Source organism: Schistocerca cancellata, chromosome 5 (assembly GCF_023864275.1).
Source record: "Schistocerca cancellata isolate TAMUIC-IGC-003103 chromosome 5, iqSchCanc2.1, whole genome shotgun sequence".
NCBI classification, from domain to species: Eukaryota; Metazoa; Arthropoda; class Insecta; order Orthoptera; family Acrididae; genus Schistocerca; species Schistocerca cancellata.
Window position 1 is genome coordinate 84,881,311 of NC_064630.1, and position 27,235 is coordinate 84,908,545.

The 27,235-nt window shown below is 43.3% G+C and overlaps 1 protein-coding gene across 3 annotated transcripts in view; it reads left to right on the forward strand.

Annotated features, from left to right (window-relative positions):
• The window catches only part of LOC126188841 (uncharacterized), a 178,828-nt gene that overhangs the window by 105,174 nt on the left and 46,419 nt on the right, over positions 1-27,235 (forward strand). For all 3 annotated transcript variants that reach the window (XM_049930459.1, XM_049930458.1, XM_049930460.1), the window contains exon 6: positions 17,976-18,172. In XM_049930459.1, the coding sequence (XP_049786416.1) occupies positions 17,976-18,172 (197 nt within the window). The remainder of the gene's footprint in view (positions 1-17,975; positions 18,173-27,235) is intronic.

Sequence of the window (27,235 nt, forward strand, 5' to 3'; positions counted from 1 at the left end):
AAGGTGGGAGTGCGGGGAGTGGTAGGGGTAAGTAGAGAGATGGACTCTGGGGAGAGGTTCTGGGCTGGGCCTAAGGATTTGAGTAGCGACTGGAGATCCTGCTGGATTACTGGAATGGGGTCACTGTGGCAAGGTTTGTAGGTGGAAGTATCTGACAGCTGACAGAGTCCTTCCACCACGTAATCCTTGCAGTTCAAAACAACGGTGGTGAAGCCTTTGTCTGCAGGTAGGATTATAAGGTCGGGATCAGTTTTTAGATGGTGGACTGCGGTTCTTTCTGCAGATTTAAGGTTAGTTTGCATGTTGAGGGATTTGGGGAATGATGGAGAGGCAAGGTTCGAGGTTAAGAAATTCTGGAAAGTTAACAGGGGATGGTTTGGAGGCAGTGGAGGAGGATCACGGTTGGATGTAGGAGTGAACTGAGTTAGGCAAGGTTCAATATTGGTCTTTGATTGAGTCTGATTGGTCGGGTTGGTGGCGAATAAATGACAGTAGGGACCAGGAGAAGGAGAGAAGGTCCTTAACTAGTTCTAAATGATCGAATTTGGGAGTGGGGCAAAAGGTGACGCCTTTGAAAAGGACTGATATTTTTGTGGGACTAATGCTTCTGGAGGAAAGGTTCATGACTGTGTTGCGGGTCTGTTTAGGTTCTGGGTTTTGTGTGGTGGTGGGAGTGAGTTTTGGAAACTGTAGTAGGTCTGCGAGACAGGGTTTGTCAGCTATGAGGAGACGTGGGGGAGGCTTGGAGGTTGTTGTAGAGGTGGTGGACAGTGGTACTCCGAGGCGGGAATAGGTAGTGAGCAGGATGGAAAGCTTTTTGAGTTGGCGTTGTGCATGTTGCTCAAGTTCCTGCAGGACAAAAGTTTCAATGTGTGTTATGGGTTCCAGGAATTTGGGATTACATAGCAGGAGAATTTTGCAGATGGAGAGAAGGTATTGCAAGGAGAATTGGGCTTGCAGGACTATGTTAGCGAGGGCTAAGGATTGGCCTAATCTGAACAGGTGGAGGTCATTGTGGAAGGAAGGGTGGCAACCAGAGATGGGTAATTTGATGGTAAGGCCATTAGGGGAGATTTCACAAGCCAAGCAACAACGCAGGAACTGTATGTGGGACTGGGATCTGGCTAGTGATAAGGAAACTTTTCTTTTTTCTTTTGTATTGATGCGGATGGAAGGAGCAAGGGTCCATGGTGGTGCAAAAAATTATGTAATAAAATAGAATTACGTCTGAAAAATTACACAAACATACATCCAAATACGTGTGAAAAATACGAAAAGTATGAAATGGATGCACAAGGGGAAAAAATGAGGTGAAATCTGAGGAAGACGACGATAGCGAAAGGTGAAAACTCACTAAAATTGGCGAGAAGTCACAAGGATCAAAGTAGAGAATAACTAATAATTAATAAATGTATGTATATTACTGTGGGTAGCAGGTTTGAGGGCGGATAAGCATGAAGAAGGGGGACGGCAGATGTGACTGGATGAGGTGGATTTAGTGGGACAGAACTGAGAAAGTGGGGGGGAAGGGGAGGGGTTTGTAGGTGAGATACAAGATCATGTGGCACCGGAAAATTGCAGGAGATAACATGCAAAAATATGGGAACTGACGCAGGGAGAGCGAACAGTTTGTAAGTATAGGATTAATTATATCGGCGGGAGTAACATGGGACATAAGATGCTGCACCAACAATCAGCATGGTCTTCAGGCGGTCTGTTGCGCGCAGCCAGGACGGTTGATACAGTGTGGCTCGTAAGTAGAGAATGCAGTATGGTTTTTAAGGCAACAAGACAAACACAGGCAAGAAAAGGAAGAGGGATGGTCATTGAGTATAACGATGCAGTGGACGGCAGAATAATACTGTAGGACGGGTGGGAAGGTAGTGGGCAGGACATTTCTCATTTCAGGGCACAACATGTGGTAATCAAAACCCTGGTGGAGAATGTAATTCAGTTGCTCCAGTTCCATATGGTACTGAGTTACGAGGGGAATGCTCCTCTGTGGCCGGACTATGGGACTTTGGGAGGTGGTGGGAGACTGGAAAGACGAGGCATGGGATATTTGTTTTTGTACGGGTTTGGGAGAATAATTACGGTCAGTGAAGGCTGCATTGAGACCCTCAGTATATTTTGAGAGGGACTACAGGTCACTGCAGATTTGATGACTACGGGTGGCTAGGCTGTGTGGAAGGGACTTCTTGGTATGAAATGGGTGGCAGCTGTCGAAGTGGAGGTATTGCTGGTGGTTAGTAGGTTTGATATGGATGGAGGTACTGATATAACCGTCTCTGAGGTGAAGGTTGACATCTAGGAAGGTGGCTTGTAGGGTTGAGTAGGACCAGGTGAAGCACTCTGACCTCCACTTCGATAGCTGCCACACATTCCATACCAAGAAGTCCCTTCCGTACAGTCTAGCCACTCGTGGTCATCGCATCTGCAATGATGAGCAGTCCCTCTCAAAATATACCGAGGGTCTCACTGAAGCTTTCACTGGCCGTAATTATCCCCCCTACCTTGTACAAAAACAAGTCACTCGTGCCTTACCTTTCCAATCTCCCACCACCTCCCAAAGTCCAGCCACAGAGGAGCATTGCCCTCGTTACTCAGTACCATCTGGAACTGAGCAACTGAATTACATTCTCCACCAGGCTTCCGATTACCTCTCCTTGTGCCCTGAAATGAGAAATGTCCTGCCCACTATTCTTCCCACCTGTCCTACAATATTATTCTGCCCTCCACTGAACCTACACAATATACTCGTCCATCTTTACACAACCCTTGATCTCAATCCCTTACCTATGGCTCATACCCCTGTAATAGACCTAAGTGCAAGACCTGTCCCATACATCCTCCTACCACCACCTACTCCATTCCGGTCACTAACATCACCTATCCCATCAAAGGCAGGGCTACCTGTGAAACCAGTCATGTGATTTATAAGCTAAGCTGCAACCACTGTGCTGCATTCTATGCAGGCATGACAACTAACAAGCTGTCTGTCCGCATGAATGGCCACTGACAAACTGTGGCCAAATAACAAGTGGACCACCCTGTTGCTGAACACACTGCCAAACATGATATCCCTCATCTCAATGACTGCTTCACAGCCTGTGCCATATGGATGCTTCCCCCCAACACCAGCTTTTCTGAATTGTGCAGATGGGAAATTTCCCTGCAATATGTACTACGTTCCCGTAACCCTGTTTGCCTCAATCTTCACTAGTCACTGTCCTCACCCATCCAGTCCCCTCCCTGTTTCCATTCCAGCACTACACAGCTGCCTTTACACTGCCACACCCAGTCTTTTAATTTCTTTTTATTTCTTTCCTTTCTGCTACCTATCCTCCCTCCTCCCCACCTTCTCTCCTGCCCTCTGTCTAAACTGCAGCACTTCCCTGTCCGCCAACCCCGCCATACTATCCCTCCCCCTCCCCGCCCCAGGACCCTCCTTACCCCCACCCAGTTGCCATTCCCATCACACACTGGTGCTGCTGCTCGCAATGTGGTTTCAGTTGTCGGAGACTGCAGACGTGTGTGCAAGCTGCGTTTGCATGATAGTGTGTGTCCGTGTGTGTATGTGTGTCTATTGCTGACATCTGGCATTGCTACACATCTGGCAGGCTGGTAAGGACAGTCCCACGAAGACATATTACATTCATGCATCCAACCAACAAACATATGAGTCCTCATCTGCCAGCCATAAAGGCTCTAAGAAATCAAACAGAGGCAAATGGTCTTCTCCTTCCCTAACTCAGAGATATTGTTCAATGGTGAAACCCTCATCTGGCCAAACTCAGTTTCACCATTGCGCACTACCTACCATTTTTCTACCCTGAAGTTCACAGATTGACCCAATGAGATCGCCAATCCCTCCATCTATTTCATGGAACAGGATCCTCCAGCCTCTGCACCCTTTAGCTGTGAGACTTCGAAGGCTGGCACTTGGCAGCCACCAAGGTGACTGCCTTTCATGTGTTTCCTCCTCCCCATTCCCTTTTGTGACTTTTTGCCAGTGGAACATTCATTGCATTAGTTCCAATGAGGAGACATTATGGCTGCTCTTGGAATTCCAGCATCTGGTTGTTTGCTGCCTCCAGGAAACGAAATTGCGTCCTCGCGACCACTTCGATCTCTCCCATTTCTTCCCAGTCCGCTCCGACCTCCCCCCCACCCCCCACTCCCACACCCCTACCCACCTGTGTATGGGATTCCATCTCATGCTCTCCATTCGGGATGGCATCCATAGCAAAACCATCTTATTGATATCCAGGTGCAAGCTATTGCAGTCTGAATTTTCCTTCTTTGTTTCACGTTTTCTCTTTGTAACATCTACATGCCTTTGTCATTCGCTGTCACCAGTGCAGACCTACTCCAGCTGATTGTCAACTCCCACACTCATTTTTGCTGCTCGGTGACTTCAACACCCACCATCCTCTTTGGGGCTCTTAGAGGTCCTATCCGAGAGGTTTCCTCTTGGCTGGCCTTCTCAATCAACTCAGACTCATCTGTCTTAACACTGAAGCACCCACATTCCTTTCAGACTCCCATTTGAATCTGTCATTCCACACTGCCCAGCGTCCCCGTCATCTCGAGTGATCCGTTCATTCTGATAAATACTCGAGCAACTACTTCCGGTGCACTGTGTGTTTGCCGACTCCTACGCCACCTGCGTGTAAACCCAGTTGGCAGCTCCCTAAGGCCAATTGGAGGCTTTACTCCTTCCTGTTGACCTTCGAAGAATATTTCCCCAGTTGTGATGACCAGGTAGGGTACCTTACGAACATTATCCTTACCACTGCAGAATGTTCCATACTTTGCACATCTTCTTTACCGTGCCGTGTTCCAGTACCCTGGTGGACTGAGGCGTGCCGCAATGCGATTCGCACATGGAGATATGCTCTATGCATTTTTAACCATCAACCTACAATGGCAAACTGTATTCATTATAAATAGTTATGTGTGCAGTGTCATCACGTTCTTTAAGATAGCAAAAAAGCTAGCTGAGGATTGGTATCCTCCAGACGCTATACACAAGGGACTTCTGAGGTCACCTGCCCCTTTTCCCTCAGGAATTTGTAAAAGATCAAAGTTTTGAGGTGCATATGGGATTGGCTGTGCCAGCCACGTTCATCCAGAGAACAGGGTGCCTCAAGGCTCCATCCTAAGTGTTATCCTCTTGGCTCTAGCTATTAACCTATTATGGGTAGTCTCCCACCAGGCCTCTCTGGCTCCCTTTTCATCAATGACTTTGTGATCTATTGCAGTTCTCCACGGACTATCTCCTTGGGTGGCATCTTCAACTAGTGGAGCACCCACAATGGCTTTCACTTTTCCACTGGCAAAACCATTTGTATGAATTTCTGGCAGGCCATGTGTTTCTTCCACTGCCTTTACATCTAGGGCTTTTGCTCTTCCATTCACTGAAACTACAAATTTCTTGGGGCTCATGCTCAATAGGAAATTTTCTTGGTCTTCCCATGTGTCTTACCTGGCTACATGCTGTATCTGGTCCCTCAGTGTCCTATGTGTCCTAAGCGGCACTTCCTGGGGAGAAGATCAGACTACTCTCCTCCATTTGTACTGATCCCTTGTCTGTTCAAAACTAGACTATAGGTGTTATGTGTATTCCTCTGCATATCCGTCCATCTTACATCATCGTAACACAATCCACCATCGTGGAATACATTCCACGCAGCTAAGGGTCCCTATGAAGAAGCTGCTAAACTATCACTATCATACTGGCGTGATGTCCTCCTCAGCAGATATGCATGCCATTTGATTGCCATCCCTAGCCACCCATCCTGTGCCTCCTTTTTCCATGACTCCCTTGATTGCCAGTATGGGCCGTGTCCTCCTCCTCTGTTACCTTCTGGAGTTCACTTTCGGCTACTGCTCTGGAGGCTTAACTTCACACTACGTACCATGTTCCCGATGGGTGTGGACTCTTCACTGCCTTGCTTCATGTGGCTGCCCAATGATACTACTCCGGATTTGATCTATTGCTGTAAGTTTGTCAACCTTTGCACACAACTTACTGATACCATCTTTGTGTACAGTGATGACTCTAAGAACAACTCTGATTTTGGGTTTGCTTTCATCATTGGCACTGACCATTTTTGATATCAGCTTCCAGAACACTGGGTTTATTTTGTGGACCTTGTTTTTAACTCTCTTTCTTTCTGTTGCTTAGGCTTAATGTATAGTCACTTTTAACTTCTTTTACTTATTAGTATTCTAAAGTTACGGCATGGGTGCTTATGACCTGAGTTGTTTTTGCATCCTAAAACAATAATAAACAAAACAAAAATCTAGTACAGATTTAAGTGTTTCTGATAGTATTTGTCTGGAGTGTACCCACATATGGTAGTGACACATGAACGATAAACAGTTAGACAAAAAGAGAATAGAAACTTTTGAAATGTGGTGCTACACAAGAATGTTGAAGATTAGGTGGTTAGATCACATAACTAATGAGGAGGTACTGAAGAGATTTGGGGAGATAAGTTGTGGCACAACTCGACTGGAAGAAGGGCTCTGTTGATAGGACACATTATGAGACATCAAAGGATCACCAATTTAGTGTTAGAGGGAAGTGTGGGGGATAAAAATCATAGAGGAAGAACAAGAGATGAATACAGTGAGCAGATTCAGAAGGATGTAGGTTGCAGTTATTCAGAGATTAAGAGCTCACACGGAAGAGAGCTGCATCTTAAGGCTGAAGACCACACAGCAACAGCCTAATGGGAACAAGAGGTGGTGTATTTTTCGCAGTAGACAAGAAACTCAAATCCACCAAGATAGAAATTGAAGCTGCTTGCAAAATTGTGTGGGCAATACTCAGTATCAGTGGTGGACACAAAATTATGACTGGACCTTCTGTTGACCACCAGACTCATGACCTGATGTAACTGAAAACTTTAGAGAATACCTCAGTTGGTTGGTATGTAAGTTCTCAGTTATACTGTACTCATCGGAGGAGACTTAAATCATCCAACAATCAATTGGAATAATTGCAGTTTTGTTAATGGTTAGTGTCACAAGACATTTTGTAAAACATTACTAAATGCCTTCTCTGAAAATTACCTAGGAAGTATGGTTCACAACCACACTCATAACAGAAATGTATATGATCTTATCATAGAAATAGACCTGACTGCTTTCAGGATGCCTGCATCAAAACTGTTATCAATAATCATGAGGCAGTTGCAGCAGCAATGATTACCAAAGGCAAAGAGCAACTAAAACAAAAAGAAATATTCGTGTGTTCAGTAAATTAGATGAAGAAGCCTTTTTTTATGTTTTCTTAAATAACTAAAACTGCACCTTCTAGTGAAAATGTTTCCCACTCCAGGTACGATAGGCAATAATGTCTCTATCTACAAAACTTTCAAGTCCAGGAACATTAGGTACTCCACTACCACCTCGTACAATGGCTACAGTCAGCCAACCATTACCATGTGAAAAAGTATCATTAATGTCAATACTAAAATTAAGTCTACAACCACAGAAAACACAAGGTCCGTCGACAAGTGCAGTAGCAGCAACAATCTTCACTGGTATGCGGTTCTTCTTGTCTCCAGCAGTTGTGGCGAATTCTATGTTCTCAATCGTTTTATAACTTGTTTGTCCGCTGAGCGCCAAGTCAGCCGCTGGCGCGCTGCCAAGATGACGTCGGCGGCCTTATCGGCGCGGGGTCAAAGGTCAACTAGTCAGTGTGATGACGTAACATGCTGTTACATACTCTATGCCGACAGATTCTAGATGTACCCTTGTCCGGTTTTCAGCTTCGCTACAGATCACTTTATTTATGAAAATACAAAGTACAATCACCAACAAATTTTACATATTCACATACTCCTTTACCTTTAACCCAAATGAATACAGACTCATTAACAGATATTTTTCTTTTGTTACGTGTATACAATGACGATGCAGAGGTAGACATATAGGCAGATTTACCAAAGTCTTTATTTGCATGTTCAGCCATATGGTAGGTACGGTAAGCAATAATGTCTCTATCAACAAAGCTTTCCAGTCCAGGGACATTAGGTACTCCTGTACCTCCTCGTACAATAGCTACAGTAAGCCAACCATTACCATGTGTAAATGTATCATTAATATCAATACTAAAATTAAGTCTACATCCACAAAAAACACAGGGTCCGTCGACAAGAGCAGTGGCAGCAACAGTCTTCACAGCATTCTACTTCTTGTCAGCAGCAGCTGTAGCTGTAGCTGTAGCTATTGTACGAGGAGGTACAGGAGTACCTAATGTTCCTGGACTGGAAAGCTTTGTTGATAGAGACATTATTGCTTACCGTACCTACCATATGGCTGAACTTGCAAATAAAGACTTTGGTAAATCTGCCTATATGTCTACCTCTGCATTGTCATTGTATACACGTAACAAAAGAAAAATATCTGTTAATGAGTCTGTATTCATTTGGGTTAAAGGTAAAGGAGTATGTGAATATGTAAAATTTGTTGGTGATTGTACTTTGTATTTTCATAAATAAAGTGATCTGTAGCAAAGCTGAAAACCGGACAAGGGTACATCTAGAATCTGTCGGCATAGAGTATGTAACAGCATGTTACACGTCATCACACTGAATAGTTGACCTTTGACCCCGCTCCGATAAGGCCGCCAACGTCATCTTGGCAGCGCGCCAGCGGCTTACTTGGCGCTCAGCGGACAGGAGTACCTAATGTTCCTGGACTGGAAAGCTTTGTTGATAGAGACATTATTGCTTACCGTACGTACAGGAGTACCTAATGTTCCTGGACTGGAAAGCTTTGTTGATAGAGACATTATTGCTTACCGTACCTACCATATGGCTGAACTTGCAAATAAAGACTTTGGTAAATCTGCCTATATGTCTACCTCTGCATTGTCATTGTATACACGTAACAAAAGAAAAATATCTGTTAATGAGTCTGTATTCATTTGGGTTAAAGGTAAAGGAGTATGTGAATATGTAAAATTTGTTGGTGATTGTACTTTGTATTTTCATAAATAAAGTGATCTGTAGCGAAGCTGAAAACCGGACAAGGGTACATCTAGAATCTGTCGGCATAGAGTATGTAACAGCATGTTACGTCATCACACTGACTAGTTGACCTTTGACCCCGCGCCGATAAGGCCGCCGACGTCATCACACTGACTAGTTGACCTTTGACCCCGCGCCGATAAGGCCGCCGACGTCATCTTGGCAGCGCGCCAGCGGCTGACTTGGCGCTCAGCGGACAAACAATTTATAAAACAATTGAGAACATAGAATTCGCCACAACTGCTGGAGACAAGAAGAACCGCATACCAGTGAAGATTGTTGCTGCTACTGCACTTGTCGACGGACCTAGTGTTTTCTGTGGTTGTAGACTTAATTTTAGTATTGACATTAATGATACTTTTTCGCATGGTAATGGTTGGCTGACTGTAGCCATGGTACGAGGTGGTAGTGGAGTACCTAATGTTCCTGGACTTGAAAGTTTTGTAGATAGAGACATTATTAAACTACAAAAAAGGTCCTATTCATTTTTTGTGCAGGACAAATAGTTTTGGTATTGCAGGGAATAGAAAATGGCAGTCTATTAAAAATAGTGTTTTAATGGTATAAAATTAATATTTATTTGTAAATGAAGTGGATTAGGAACAAATATTAAATGTGTAGCACATCTAAGTGTGGTAAAGCCATATTAAGGGATAAATTCAGTTCTGAGGGTGTCGTGGGTTGGACTGGGGTGTTGAGGGTAGACACATGAAGGAACGCAGGTCACCAGAACATAGCCCAGCACTTCCCTCCTTCATAGATCTCCAAACTGGAGATTCACTGAGTCCCCAATGTCAGTTAGTTTCATATATTGCTCAGCCACCGTTGACCAGACGTTTTCAACTGGTGAGAGATCTGGAGAATGTGCTGGCCAGGACAGCAGTTGAACATTTTCTGTATCCAGAAAGGCCCATACAGGACCTGCAACATGCGGTCGTGCATTATTATCCTGCTGAAATGTAGGGTTTCGCAGGGACCGAATGAAGGGTAGAGACACCTGTCGTAACACATCTGAAATGTAACGTCTACAATTCAAAGTGCCGTCAATGCGAACAAGAGGTGACCGAGACGTGTAACCAGTGGCACCCCATACCACCACATCGGGTGATACGCCAGCATGGGGATGACGAATACCCGCTTCCAATGTGCGTTCACTGCGATGTTGCCAAACACAGATGCGACCATCATGATGCTGTAAACAGAACCTGGATTCATCCGAACAAATAACGTTTTGCCATTCGTGCACCCAGGTTCGTCGTTGAGTACACAATCGCAGGCGCTCCTGTCTGTGATGCAGCGTCAAGGGTAACCGCAGCCATAGTCTCCGAGCTGATAGTCCATGCTGCTGCCCCAAACATCTTCGAACTGTTCGTGCAGATGGTTGTTGTCTTGCAAATCTCCCCATCTGTTGACTCAGGGATCGAGACGTGGCTGCCCGATCTATTACAACCATGCAGATAAGATGCCTGTCATCTCAACCACTAGTGATACGAGGCCGTTGGGATCCAGCACAGTGTTCCGTATTACACACCCTGAACCCACCGATTCCATATTCTGCTAACAGTCATTGGATCTGAACCAACGCGAGCAGCAATGTCGCGATACGGTAAACCGCAATTGCGATTTGCTACAATCCGACCTTTATCAAAGTCGGAAATGTGATGGTACGCATTTCTCCTCCATACACGAGGCATCACAACAACATTTCACCAGGCAACGCCGGTCAACTGCTGTTTGTGTGTGAGAAATTGGTTGGGAACTTTCCTCATGTCAGCATGTTGTGTCACCACGGGCACCGACCTTGTGTGAATGCTCTGAAAAGCTAATCGTTTGCATATCACAGCATCTTCTTCCTGTCGGTTAAATTTTGCATCTGTAGCACGTCATCTTCGTGGTGTAGCAATTTTAATAGCCAGTAGTGTGTGTGTGTGTGTGTGTGTGTGTGTGTGTGTTAACGTTAATAAACATATAATTTTTTTTAGTCAGAATCATGGAGCTACACCTAAAATCAAGCTTTTTTTTATGCTGGCTATCAGTTTTCAAATACAAATTCAACGTTGGAATAGGATGACTTGTCCAGGAGAAATGATTATTGGTTGGATTTAAAGCTTGGTTTGCTACCTGTCAGACATTTTATGGTATTGGACAAATGATTAAAAATTTTTATTGCTGCATATTGAACTCCTCCCTAAGCCAATAAAAGCTTTAATATTGGGTGATAAAAGTCATTATTTTCCTCTAGCATTGTAGGTATGGACATTGCTGTTCTTCTCAAATGCTGATGGGGTATTTATGATCAATTTCATTGGGGAATATGTGGACTGTGATTGTGCAGTTAAAATGTCATAACTCCTTGAAAAGGTGCCTACCATTATGACCTTGGGTGATCACTGCACATATTCTTACTGCTCACTCTTGTGCGATCAATGCTCTCTTTCTAACTGATGAGTTACCCCATAAAATTATTCCATAAGACATTATTGAGTGGAAATATGCAATATGTCGGGAGATTGATTCATCTGTATCCAAGACTAGCAATTACACGAAGAGCAAAAGTAGCTGAACTGAATTGTTTGAGCAGTTCAGTAATATGCTTCTTCCAGTTCAAGTTTTTATCAGTGTGTAAACCCAAAGTTTTGGAGCGTCCTACCCCTTTTAGTGATTCCTTTTCATGTGCTACATCCATTGTTGGTATGTCTCTATTTGTTGTATGGAACTGAATATAGTGTGTGCGCTTGAAATTAAGAGAGAGCCCATTTCCAGAGAACCACTTAATAATTCTGTGAAAAACATTAACAATGTATTCTGTAGCTTTCTCTCTAATGGAATTTATTATAAGACTAGTATCACATGGAAAAAGTACCAATTCTGCTTAATGAATGTTAAGTAGAAGTCAGTGAGATGTATAAGAATAAGAGTACACCCAAAATTGAAGTTTGTGGGACTGATTTTATGATTTCTCCCCAGTCACTAAAATTTTCTCTACTATTTTCTTATTGGACATTCTGCGTAACTTTTTGGAAAGCTATTTTCAAATATTGACACAAATGTACTGTGGAACATGTTGGAATCTGCATTAGCATACTTTTATACATCTCATCCCATACTACCTCTTTACATATATTCTTAAAACATTGTACCCTGTTCTCATTAAAAAGCCACACTGCTTCATATGAACATGCCTCACAGTTGCAAAGTACTACATTGTTTATTTCCTTTAATAGTGAATCGTAATCAGAGAGTCCAGTAACTATTGAGTTCACATTAATTGTTTCAGCCTGAGCACTGCTTATAAAAGTTTTGTCAGAAAGAGTCCTCCTATCTTACTGTATGCAAGTTGGGAAATTTACCAACAACAGACGAATAATGACTCCAGTTCATTTTCCTGTCAAAATCTCTAAAGAAAACTACACTGAAATCTCCACCAACTACTAACTGTTTCTTCTTGTCTGAACGGTGGCTCAATAATGCAGTGAGATTTCTAGAGGGGATCTGCAGGCTGTTACAATTACAAGAGAAGTTTTCTGCAGTAACAGCTTGCAAGCACATGGTTCTAGGTTCTGATCCACACAAAAATTTCTTGTATCAATATTTTTGACTTTGTGCTCAACTTTTAAATATGTTGCAACTCCTCCTTTCTCCACATTTGCTCTACATGATGATGATGATGATGATGATGATGATAGTCTGTAATCTTCTATATTTAACTTCTCTATCCCTCTGGTTACACGGTAGTCAGAGACACACGGAATATCTATCATTTCACACATCTAGACATATAAGAAGCTTTGTTTTTTCGGCCGCATAATGTGCCGATGAAACAACCAACCCCCCTTTTTACTCTGTCTGTGAGATGCTCAGCTAATCTGTTCTTCCCCTTTCTAAACAGGTGCAGGCAATAATTTGTGTATCCCCATCTCCCAATTGCAAGAATTAGTACAGCACAGATAAGAGACTTTATTTCAGTCAAAAGAAATCCACTCAGCTCTTTGTTTACACAGCTGTGTTAAGCCAGAGCTAGTCATGGCATTGCAAAAACTACACAAACCCAAGGCAAATGTGTGCTGTTGCTGCTCCTATTTCCTCCATGTCGCCTTGAACGCCGAACTCTAAGCTGCTAGCCACATTGTTTGCTGCTCCCCCTACTATGACTGCTTGATCTATCTTCCTCATACTCCCTGCACAAAGCCTCTGTGTCCTCTGTCACTAGGTTTCATGGTGCTTGTGACCTGGTACAAGTAGCTTTTCCGGTAGCATTTGGCCTAAGCCCCTCCCATGACAGGTACCTAGCAGCAGAACTCTTTTTCTTTCAGTTTGAATTTCCTATCAACCTAACCTTAAAGTTGTTCTTATGAGCCTGCTGCACTCTACTTTGCTCAAGAACTACGGGGTATTTCTCAAAGTTATACTCACCTTTCCACAGTTTACCTTATGAAGTACGGATGACGCAATACGTAGACACACGCAGCGGTGTTTCTTTTCCTCTTAAGTACATTAACAATACATGGAATACAGAAGTGAATTATTAAAAGTAATATATTACTAATACAGATGCAACAAACATGTATTGACGGATTGTGTGTAAACTTTACACACAGTTCCACAGTACTGGAGGGGTAATTGATTCTTAGACATCCTGTGCTACAGCTGTAACAGTCTTCTGAGAATGGAGAATTCCCCAACCACAAGCACTGCTCAGCCATACCCAAGAAGCTGGCATGTCTAAAAAAGGAGGCTAAGTCTTTGTAATTGAATACTCATCCTGGAAAAAGCTTTTTTTATCACCAACCTTATGAAGATTGAATAATTCACATTTTTTGTGGTAGTTCAATTATCTGAACTTCGGTGGGGATATTGTCATGTTTTCAAGAGCACAGAAGACAGTGGAAGGATGGTGTGGTGTGTGAAATGCAAAATTAATCATTAGTTGAAAAAAATACATAATGGTTGTTTTAAGTATCAAAAACACAGCCTGGTAACATTGGTATTTACAGTGAGGTGACATAAGTCATGGGATAGTGGTATGCACATATACAGATGACAGCAGTATCACGTACACAAGGTATAAAAGGCAGAGCAATAATTTGTGTTCACGTGATTCACGTGAAAAGCTTTCCAACATGTCTCTGGATGCATGACAGGAATTAACAGGCTTTGAATGCAGAATGGTATTTGGAGCTAGGTGCATGGGACATTCCATTTCAGAAACCGGTAGGGAATTCAGTATTCTGAGATCCATAGTGTCAGTGTGTGCTGAGAATACCCAGTTTCAGACATTACCTCTCACCATGGACAAAGCAGTGGCCGACAGCCTTCACTTAATGTTCGAGAGCAACAGCATTTGTATACAGTTGACAGTGCTTACAGACGAGCAACACTGTGAGAAATAACCACAGGAATCATGGTGGGACTTATGACGAACATATCCTTTAGGACATTGTGGCAAAATTTGGTGTTAATGAACTATGGCAGCAGAAGCACAGCATTGTCTGCAGCACTTCTCTTGGACTCGTAACCTTATCTGTTGGATCCTAGATGACAGAAATACCATGGGCTGGTCAGATGAGTCCCAATTTCAGTTGGTAAGGATTATAGTAGGGTTAAAGCATGGCACAGATGCCGTTAATGTGTGGCACACACCCCATGAGGTCAGGATCCAAGTTGTCAAGAAGGCACTGTGCAAGCTGGTGGTGGCTCCAAAATGGTGTGACGTAATATAAACTATCCCTCGACTGGAAATGGTTATGCTCAGCTACTTGGAGATCATTTGCAACCATTCATGGACTCCATGTTCGCAAACAACAATGCAATTTTTATATATGACTATGCGCCATCTCACTGGGCCACACAACTGTTTCACAATTGGTTTGAAGAACATTCAGGACACTTCAAGCAAATGAATCGTCCAATTGATTGCCCGACATAAATCCCATCGAACATTTAAGGGACATAATCGAGAGGTCAGTTTGTGCCCAAAATCCTGCACTGGCAACACTATCACCATTATTGACGACTCATTATATCTGCAGGGGACTTCCAACAACTTGTTGAGTCCATGCCACGTCAAGTTGCTGCACTACGCCAAGCAAAAGGAGGTCCAACATGATATTAGGAGGTACCCATGACTTTTGTCATCTCAGCGTATATTGCACATGGTTTGGGGAATATTCTGATGACTGCAATTGATCAAGGGCTCAGCACTCATTATTATAGGTCTGATTAAGCAAAGAAGCACTGTAGAGAGTCAGTTTCAGATCCTCTTTTGGCTATTCTGATGTAGGTTTTTCATGGTTTTTTTAAATCACTTCAAGCAGATTTGAGGTTACCCTCCACACCACTGGTTGATTCCTTCCTCTATTGTTCTCCACTTGAGCTAATGGAATGTTCTCCACTTGAGCTAATGGAAAAGTGGTTCAAAAGTCACCCAGCTTGGAGTATAGACTATCTAGCATTCCAGAATGCTCAAAAAAAAATTTGAGATCTTCAGTTTTATTCTGAGACTTAAAAAATTTACAAATAATTGAGCCTCTTACTTTTACATCTTCTTACACTGTATTACAGAAAGAAAAAGTTCAAAAATTGACACCCCTGTAGGAGTGCCAATTTTACCAATTGCGTAATTCAAAAGCCATGACTAGTGAGAACTATAGTGATGATGATTTATGAGTTGTAGGGATTAAACATCTAAGGTTATCAATCACTAATTCACTCCCTAAGATGGATTCAGAGTGCACCATTTGGGTGTGTCTAAAGTAAATCTCATGTGCAAGTGAGAACATTTTCTAAACATTTTCATAATGTGTATCTGAAGTGGGACGTGGGTACCAACCAGCCCAATATTTACCTGTGGGATGTGGGAGACCATCTGAAAACCAAGTCCAGGCTGGCTGGCTAACCTGCCCTTCTCATTTATTTATGAGTCAGATTTGATCTGTATCAGGCTCACTTCCCCATATCCTGGAAGTGGCGCATTAACATACTCAGTTACATGGGTGTGTGAGAACTAACAAGTTTGTCTCACAGCACAGCTTCATGGCTAGAAACTACATCAAAAACTACCCTGTCTCATCCAGGTACACACCTATTTCTCCAGCAAGGAAGAAAAATAAAGGGAAAACAGGAGTAAATAAAAAATAAGTAGACATTAACCATCAGATAACAGTACTTTTGTAAATACTCTTCACAGGTTTGCCACTGGATCACGTTGTGCAAATTCCACAATATTTCCTCGGAGCAACTGTCTGGCAACTTCAGGTAGTTCAGCCTTGCTGGTGGCTAGGTACCCAGCCACCAACAAGGTTGAACGACCTGAAGATGTCGGACAGTTCTCTAAGGAAATATTGTGGAATTCGCACAACGTGCTCTAGCGGCAAATCCGTGAAGACTATTTACAACATATCTGCCGGGAAAGCTTGAAGTGTCAGAACAGTACTTTCGTTTGGTTATGGAAATGATATCAACTTCCGTATTTTTTTGTATGTACTACAGAACAGTCAATACCTCTAACATCTTTCCAAGCAGTTACAGCATCTCCACCTGGGTATAATATAAAATCAATGTAAATTAGCTCTGAGTCTTGTGTAAGCCCGTTAATTTTTCAGTAAAACTTCCATATTATTTAGAAGCCAACTACATTGACCTTTGGGATATTAAGACAGTTTTGGTTTCAATCCACAGTGCTTTTTCACCCCAGAAGTGATTATGTTCACTTGCAATGCTGTTTAATGTTGAATATTTAAAGTTGTTTTTATGTACTGATTTTTAATACTTTCTGCATCTACAGGGTAAACCCGATCTCCTCCAACAAAATTTCAGGGTTTGTTAAGAGATATTTTTTGAGTATTGTGGTATTGGGGACCCATGGCCTCCAGTGGCTCATGACAGATTAGATTCATTTGATTTCTTATCACTAGCTATCTGTGTATCTGTATTGCAATTAAAGTACCTGCACAATAATTCAAATGTCAGCAATATGTGCACTGTGCCTTTTTTATGAACATGCATGTTCCATTCACTATCATTACTTGCTGTCACCAACAGTAATACTCTCTTCAGTTTCACCCTCAAGCTTGCATTCAGTACTGCTCAGTTATGTCTTGGATTTGTGTTTCTGGTCATGTTAGTTGCATATTAACATTGATACATAGCAGTATGACTAGTTTTTCTGAAGGAGAGTTGGCCGGTATGCATGTTTGGTCAATACTTACATGCAACTGGCTGGTAGAACTGTGGCAGCCACAGAAGTAGTACGCCAAACTCCTGGGATTCTTGAGCTTGTAAGGAAAGTCGATGATGCGTCACTCTGCTGTGATCACGGTTGTCGACAGTTTGAACAGTAGCTTTACAGGAAAAGTTCTGAATGTGTTAAATTCTGCACTGTATATAGAGAGAACAGATTATACACATGGTGATAAAAGTGTATGTTTTTTGTTGTTGGGCTGTTATATTACTTTGTATTTCGTGTTGTACATTTTAATGTGAAAGTATTTTTACAGAAACAAAAATAGTTGGGTTAATAAACTGAATAAATCGTGTGATTCTTCAGTGTCTCCTATCGTGTATGTTGATTGAACAGTCCACAGGTGTACTGCCCGTCCACAGTGACCAGCAGTCATAATATTTTCGCAAGCAGACATGTCGCCATCGTCAGGCAAGTTGATGAACTGAGAGCTGTCAGAGCTCAGTTCATCAACACACCTGACGATGGAAACGTGTCTGATCACCGAAATATTGTGCCCGTTGGACACTGTGGACTATCAATCTACCCACTGACTGCTCAATGAGCACTGGACACCATGAGCTGCTTATACCAAAATAGTCAGAAGGTATTCCTTCAAACTTTTCTCAGTGGAGTTAGTGTTCAATCTGTTTTCTGTTTATTACTACACTGTTGGTTAAATGTAAATCTAGTTTCTTCTGTTCCACTAGGTGCTATGATGCATGATGGTAAACATATGTGTCAGAATCAAGCAAATACAAAAGAGTCAGTTGAAGTAATAGTAGACAGATATGATGGAGAACAACATTTTGCAAGAACCAATGAAACCGAACGAGATTTTGTTTCAAGAATTGAAAAATTGGAAAAACTGGTGGAGAGAGCTTGTATGGCTGCCAAAGTCCATCAGGTAAAAATAATATTTTCAGAGTGTTCTAGTCTAGAAATTTCTGAATTATTCAGCCCACGTGTGTGAGTATAAGGTGCATGCATGTCTGCTACTGTTTCTTATCCTCTAAAATAGTCATAGTTTTTACAGGTAAGTATAGCTAATCCAATTCATCCAAACGATGGGTAAGTAAAGGTTGTCATATCAACAGTTATGGAAAGAATAGATTGCTACTCACCCTAAAGATGATATGTTGAGTTACAGACAGGCACAATGAAAAGACTGTTACACATTAAGCTTCCAGCCAAAGCTGTCATCAGAAAAGAAAAACACACCCACATTCACACAAGCAAGCACACCTCACACACACATATAACTGCTATCACTGTTCTCTCAGGCCAGACTGAAACTGAAACATATCAGATGGAAGCAACAATCCATAGTGGAAGGGGGAGAGCGGTAGGATACGGATGAGGGAATAGGAAACAGTGCTGGCTGGCAGAGCGTGCTGTGATTAGAGGTGGCAGACAAGGCTACCTGGTGCAGTGTCGGGAGGATGGGGTAGTGAGTGAAGGAGGGAAAAAAGGGAGCAGAAAGCAGAGAAGAGTAAAAGATCACTGTTTGCATTGGTAGAGAGCAGTGCGCAACGGTGGTGAGGGGACATGATTTGGGAGGAGGTGATAGGGCAGAGGGGCGGAAACTGTCGAGTGGAAGGTATGTGGAAAGTAGGTTACAATAGGTTGAGGCCGAGACGATTTCGGGAACAGAGAATGTGTTGTAAGGATAACTCCCATCTGCACGGTTCAGAAAAGCTGGTGGTGGAGGGAAAGATCCATATGGCCCAGCTTGTGAAGCAGCCTTTCAAAGAAAGCATGTTCAGCTGCATGTTGTGCAACAGGGTGGTCCACTTGCTCTTGCTCACAGTTTGGCAGTGGCCATTCGTCCAGGTAGATAGCTGGTTGGTAGTCATGCCAATATAAAATCTATGTAATGATAGCAACAGAGCTGATACATGGTACGGCTACTGACTCCTCCGCCTGTAAACTCTGCCAGAGTGATCCCATCCCTGATGTCCAACATAACCTCTAGTCCCTGCTTACAGCTTTAGGCCCTTCCTGGCTATCTCCTGAACCCATTTCCTTCCTCACTCCTATGACACTTGGACAGTGACCTTCTGCCACCTCCTACATGATCCCAAAAATCCACAAACCCAACCATCTGGATGCCCCATTGTAACTGGTTATTGTGCTCCCACTGAAAGAATTTCGTCCCTCATTGACCAACACCTCCAACCTATTGCACAGTACCTAGCCCTCCCACATCAAAGATACAACCATTCCCTTCACTGATTCTCCACCGTCCCCACCCCTTTACCTCCTGGATCCCTGCTCATCACTGTTGATGCCATTTCCCTGTGCACCAACATCCCTTAAGTCCATATTCTTGACATTATTGAACACTCTCTCTTGCAACGTCCTTCAGACTCCAAACCTACTACATCATGTCTCATACACCTTACTACCTCATTTCTCATACACTTTACTAACTACATCCTAACACACAACTACTTCTCCTTTGAAAAGAAGGTATAGAAATAACCCATGGTACAACCATGAGCACCCACATGGCACCCTCCTATGCCATCTAGAGTAAACCTTCCTAGCCTCGCAAAACCCCAAATCCCTGAACTGGTTCAGGTTCAGTGATGATATCTTCATGATCTGGACTCAGTGCCAGGGACCCCCTGTCATTCCTTCAAAACTTACAATACCTTCTCTCCCATCCACTTCACTTGGTTCTCCGCAACCCAGCATGCCACCTTCCTGGATGTTGACCTATTCCTCTGAATGCTCCAGCCACACCTCTGTACACATCAAACCCCTAGCCACCAACAGCACCTGCATTTTGACAGCTGCCATCTGTTCCACACCAAAAATTCCCTCCTAAACAGCCTAGCCAACCAAGAATGGCATAGCTGCAATGACGGCAGTTGCATTGCCCAGTATGCTGAAGGACTCACAGAGATCTTCAGAGACAGGCACAAACCCCCAGACCTAGTCTGGAAACAGATCTGCCATATCGCCATATACCCAATATCCTTCCACCAACCCCCTTCCCCTAGAACCAGCTACAAAGGAGTGCCCCCTTCGTCACTCACTACCATCTTGGACTGTTCCAACTGCTCCACATTCTGTGATTACTTGAAAGACTGGATGAAGAGCTGGTGAAGCTTTGTCGTCATGTGCTGACCTCCACGTATTTTTTATTTAACGGTAACATTTTTGAACAGAATGACGGAGTGGCTATGGGTAGTCCTTTGTCACCCATAGTCGCCAATTTATTTATGGAAGACTTCGAGGCCATGGCACTGAGGACTTCAGCTTTGCAACCAACGTGCTTCTGGAGATACGTGGACGATACGTTCTTCGTCTGGCCGCATGGACGTGATGCTCTTAACAGATTTTTGGACCACTTCAACTGTCTTCATCCCCATATCAAATTTACTATGGAGGTTGAAAATGATGGGATGCTTCCATTTTTAGACGTAATGGTTTATAAAAAACCAGATGGAACTTTGGGACACAGTGTTCACCGAAACCGACACATACAGATTGGAATCTGCACCCTAAGAGTTTTCATCCACCACACCAACGTAGTGGCGTCCTTAGGACTTTGGTACGGAGAGCATATGCCATTTCCGACGCAGACAGCTTAACCCAAGAACTTGAGCATTTGATGACTGTTTTTAAGGAAAATGGATACACCGAGAAACAGATTCGTCGGGCTATGGAATTTGGACCATCTCCGGTGGCGTACGAAGAGGAACATAGGTCTGTGGCCTTTCTTCCTTATGCTGGAGGCTTATCGTTTAAGATTGGATGAATTTTAAGGAATTTTAACATTAAGAGTGTGTTCCGTCCACCTTCTAAGATTAGGGCTCTTCTCGGCTCTGTGAAGGATGATTTGGGACTTAGGAAACCCGGAGTGTATAAAATCCCGTGTCAATGTGGGAAAGCTTACGTTGGCCGTTCTATTCGCACAGTGCATGACAGGTGTGTGGAACATCGCCGTCACACGAGGCTACAACAGCCGGAAAAATCGGCCGTAGCAGAACACTGCCTAAATGAGGGACACAAAATGAAATTTGAGGAAACTGTTGTGATTGCCAACATTTCCGGTTTTTGGAATAGTGTCTATAAAGAGGCGATTGAAATTAGGTTGGCTGATAATTTAATCAACAGAGACAATGGGTTTCCTCTTAGCAAAACGTGGAATCCCGTATTATCTCGCATCAAAACTGAACGTTCTTCGGTGCGGCATGGATTGCGATATATCGCTGCCAGCAGTGTTTCACTAAGGGCGGCGCCACCTCCCTGTTTTGTAAGGCAGAAACCGTGATGGGCGGCGCATGCGCCGTGTACTGAACGGTGGCCTATATAGGACGTCGAATTGCAATCTTGCGTCAGTTCTCAGCGGGACTCATCAGCAGAAGCAGCATTTCCTGAAGATGGCGAACAGTTGGATCGCCGAAATATCGAGTCAAGTTGATTTTAGGATCCGGCAGCAAACCCGAAGAGTCTTTCAAGTGCTCCACATTCTTCGTCACAGCTTTGATTATTGTCATACCGTGATATGAGGGACATCCTACCCAAGATCCTTTCCACCCTCCATGAAGTGGTCTTCCGTAACCCACCCAACCTCTACAATATCCTAATCCATCCCTATGCCAGTCCCAATCCCAAGCCCTTGCCACAGACATCACATTCCTTGGAAGACCCAGCTGCAAGACTTGAGCAATCAATCCAACCATCCCTTCATATTCCATTCCTGTCACAGGTTTATCCTACCCAATCAGAGGTCGGGCCACCTGTGAAAGCAGCCATGTTGTGTACCAGCTCTGCTGCAATCATTGGACAGCTTTTCATACTAATATACCTACCAACCAGCTGTCAACCAGGACGAATGGCCACCACTAAAGGTTGGCCAAAAGGGAAGTGGACCACCCTGTTGCACAACATGCAGCTGCATAGGACATGCTTGATTTGAATGAATGGCTGCTTCACAACCAATGCCATTGGGATCCACCCCTCCAACACCAGCTTAAAAAAACTGTACAGCTGGGATTTATCCGTAAAACATATTCTCTGTACCCAAAATCATCCCACCCTCAACCTATGGTAACCAACTGTCCCCACAACCTCCACCCAACAATTTTTGCCTCCTCTCCCGACTCATGTCCCCTCACCCTCACTGGGCACTGCTCTCTGCCAATGCAACCACCAATTGTTTTCCCTCCTCGGCTCTTCTCTTTTCCACTCCCTGTTTTCCCCCTCCCGCCATCCCCAAACCTTGCAACACTGCACCAGATACCATTGTCTACCACGTCTAGTCCCTGCAAGTTCCATCAAGCAGCACTGTTGCCTCCTCTCTCCCCCCTCCCCCCCCCCCCTCCCTGCTCCACCTGTACTCTGCTAGCCTCCCTTCCCCACTCCACTACAGATTGTTGCTCCAATTCGTTGCTTTTCAGTTTCAGTCAGGCCTGAGCAGCCAGAGGTAGTGGTCTTGCGTGTGAGGTGGCTTTGGCCATAAGCCTAATGTGTAATAGTCAAAGGTTAATCTCATTTTTTACACTAATCAAATGCAGAATTGTTATTTAGAATGACTGAAATGGAAACCAAAGAAAGGATGACTGTTCATATAAAAAGATAAACATCCAACATAGGGGAGGTATTAAGCAGTGGGTAAACACACAAACTTGATGTTGAACACTGTAACTCTACTTTGAACTTTCATTTTTTATCAGAGCAGACAAGTACAGCATGGTGTATGTATACATAATTCCGCTTGACCTCTGATTTAAATCTCGACAATGCATGTGCACTTCCCGTCTAGGTCTCAGGGAGTGATTTCTCATTCTACTGTAAAAATAAATTATAATCTCCCGACAAACTACATAAAGCTGAAATACGTATTAATTCGAGATAAATTTTAGAAAGTAGCAGCACTCATAATAGTTTTGCTATTGCATTAAATTTGCTTTTGTTAGTGCTAATTGTGCACAGCAGTTTAATTATAGATAATTGTTAATGTTTTTCAAGGAGCTACTTCTCTTTATTAATATGTTATTTGACTCATTCCAATTCCCTGAAGGTTCATCTTGATCGTGGGCTCTTCAGAATGCAATGAGTGAATTAATTAGTGCAGATGGGTGTGCAATTGCAATTTAATAAAAACATTTGATGAATCCAGAATGAGATTTTCACTCTGCAGCGGAGTGTGCGCTGATATGAAACTTCCTGGCAGATTAAAACTGTGTGCCTGACTGAGACTCGAACTCGGGACCTTTGCCTTTCGCGGGCAAGTGCTCTACCATCTGAGCTACCGAAGCACGACTCACGCCCGGTACTCACAGCTTTACTTCTGCCAGTATCTCGTCTCCTACCTTCCAAACTTTACAGAAGCTCTTATGGGAACCTTGCAGAACTAGCACTCCTGAAAGAAAGGATATTGCGGAGACATGGCTTAGCCACAGCCTGGGGGAGGTTTTCAGAATGAGATTTTCACTCTGCAGTGGAGTGTGCGCTGATATGAAACTTCCTGGCAGATTAAAACTGTGTGCCCGACCGAGACTCGAACTCGGGACCTTTGCCTTTCGCGGGCAAGTGCTCTACCATCTGAGCTACCGAAGCACGACTCACGCCCAGTACTCACAGCTTTACTTCTGCCAATATCTCGTCTCCTACCTTCCAAACTTTCTGCAAGGTTCGCAGGAGAGCTTCTGTAAAGTTTGGAAGGTGGGAGACGAGATACTGGCAGAAGTAAAGCTGTGAGTACCAGGCGTGAGTCGTGCTTCGGTAGCTCAGATGGTAGAGCAGTTGCCCGCGAAAGGCAAAGGTCCCGAGTTCGAGTCTTGGTCGGGCATACAGTTTTAATCTGCCAGGACGTTTCAAAACATTTGATCATTTTTCCACTTGAAGGGTCTGCAGAATGTTGATGCGATAGTCTTCTAGGATTACTTGTGAAGACCCCACAATAATAATGCAAGCACAAGAAAACAAGACTAATTCAGTGTTTGCTATTGTATCATTACAAGTGTTTTCTACGTATGTCCTTGTTAGGAATAAAGTGCCTGTTAATAGCATTTATCTGCTTTCTGCAACTACTTACAAGCATTCCCACTAGGAATTCCTGGATTGGTGACCCCGCAACAAACAACAGTAGTTCAACATAATACATAAGTGCACTTCACCAGATTGTGTTTCCTTTGACAGAGAAACTGTCGCATGATAGCTGCCTTTGTGAACAATTTAAGCAAAACGGTGTCTCCTGCAGAGACTCGCTAATATTTTTCACCACCCAGATCAGCCTAAATTATGTGTGGAATGAGCTCAGTCTTTCTTCCTGCCAACAAGACAGTGTTTCATAGACTATTTCAAGACTACAGAACAGCACATCATTTGATTCAGTTGGTCCGTCAGTGTCGGGTACAACCCAGCCGAATCCCTTCATAACCTCATACTGGGTCCAGCTGGCTGGAACACGTGGGAAGATTCTTGATTTGCCATCTGCACCACTTATGGTCCCAGGGATCTCATCCAGCACCCACCACTGCCACCTCCCTCAGACCACATTACCCACTACAGAAGCAAAAGAATACACCCATTCCAACTGGAGTAGTCATGGCAACTTGGCTCATGACCATTGATTTCATCCTCTAGAACCAGGGTATCTTTGATGACACTTCCAAATTTGTCATCCTATTACACAACATAGGAGCATACCGCATTATCAGTGACATCTTTTTAGCACCTCTGACAGATAGCAAATTCACCATTCACCACCAAGAAAGGGCATTGCTCCACTGACTCGCAAGGACACCAGAGCAACGATTGGGACAGGTGATGTAAGAGGACCCAGTGGGCAACAGAACACTCTCTCAGCTCTGGAGGTATCTACATACTTCAGTTGTCTCTCATGTCAATCATCTTGCTTTGAATGCTTTGGCCCATCAGACTGCCACCATGGGTACTGGTGTCATTGATATTGCACAAAAACGAAACAATGGAATGCAAGTTAGTCCTGGCTGAGAAACTTTTTGCAATCGTGCAGCAATGACTTTGCATGGATGTACCAAACAACAATCACTGGTACCTATACGTTTCTAGTGCAACACCCTGCCCACAGTTGCTAGCAGCCAACACAATCTGAGCAATTCCACGCATTCGCGATAATGATGTCGCTAACCTCTGCCACGAGGATGCTGTTATATGGCCAGCATCACCAACCATACTCATGGCCATCATAAATGTTCCTCACATAGGTGAGCCCATGTGACCACGGCTGTGTTAGTTTCGCACTCTCTTCTGTGACCAGGCGCACAAATGCCCTATGCTGTGAAACCACCACACACATGTTGCAATCTGGATTGCAGCACTCAGCAAAGCTGCCTACAGCTCAGGAATGTGAGCCAAATTGGTTTTGTCCCATTTCTGAGTGTCAGCAGTAGGCTGTACGTGTTAGAGCACTAAGCAAGTCAGTACTTCCTGATCGACACCGTCTCAGACCCAGGGAGAACCCTCCAGTGGAACTTACAATGCCAGGACCTCAGCAACAGTAATGTAAGCACGTGAATACAAAACTCTTTTGCACTGAGTTGAGACTTTCACAGGGAGAATATATTTGACTCCGTCAGTTCACTGCTTACCATCGTATAGCATACACATTTTCTATGTATGTTGATGTTTCGAATAAAGTGAACATTAATAGCATTTACGTGCTTTACACAGCTACCTGCTAATGTTTCTATCAGGAGTTCCTACGTACTGAGCATGGCGATTCGCAGGCATCTGTGACAGCTTTACACAGCTACCTGCTAGTGTTTCTATCAGGAGTTCCTACGTACTGAGCATGGCGATTCGCAGGCATCTGTGACATTTTGGCAACTGTATTCTATCTTCCCACCTTCTGGTAAAGGCATTAAGCTGAGAAGGTTTTATTGCACCAATAAGACAAGGAAACCTTCACGTACATTTCTGTCATAGGGATGACTTTATATCTGTTTAACAACTTTATGTAGATCAAGAAATTTATATTTTATACTTGAGCAAAGTATATTCATTAGGCTTTTTAAGTAGATTTTAGCAACTATACCAACACAAATTTTTTTGTCTTTAGTAACCATTATCAAGGTAAGCATTGCAATTGTTAAATCTGTCCCTTAAAGTTCCATTTCTGCTCAGGATATTTAAAAGACTTCTATTTCATGTGCTCTTTCATATAGGTAGGTACCAGAGATGATGTACAGTATTATTTTGCAAGAATGCTTTTCTTTTTTTCTGATACTGAATGTGTAGTTATCCCATTAGAATTCAGCTCATTAATCACCCTCCAGCCCAAATAATCATATAGAATCATTGAAGTCACACACTTTTGAACTTAAGCCATATATAAATGTTGTGCAATTGTCATAGCTTTCTGACACATCTTAAGCATTTAAAAGCTCAGAAAAAGTATAACGCTAGCAAGAGAGAGAAGACAGGTATAGGTATCTTTGCAAGAAAAGTATACTTCCCCTATTGCTTCTCCTCCTTCCCAACCGCTTACAAGCAGTCACTGTATCAGCGCATTTGCATAAGTTTCCTATGTTGCCCCCTCATGAAGGTTTAGACAGAAAGGCTTTTCACTGAACTCTTCATCCAGAGCCCCCACCCATTCCTTAGTGCAAGTTGCCTTTCTTGTTCCTCTTTTGAGTCATTTTCTTGTGCAGGTTTCTCTCTCTCTTTTGTGCTTTCACTCAAATTACTATCTGATTAAATATCACGTTTGTAATTCTCATCTTATAGTCATGTGGAGTTTTCACTCCAAGCACTTCTTACTCCTGTGACTTCACAATATGTAATGAATGTCAAATGGAATCCATGTACTCCAGTTTCTCAGAGTTTTTGTGCAACCTCAGATGAATGGCCTGCATACTTGCTAGTCCATTCTATATAAAAATGTTAGATGTGGTGCATCATGAGACAATTAGAATGGCCACTGCAGCTTCTAAAATCACCCCTGTTTTCAGCCACTGCATTAAGACTC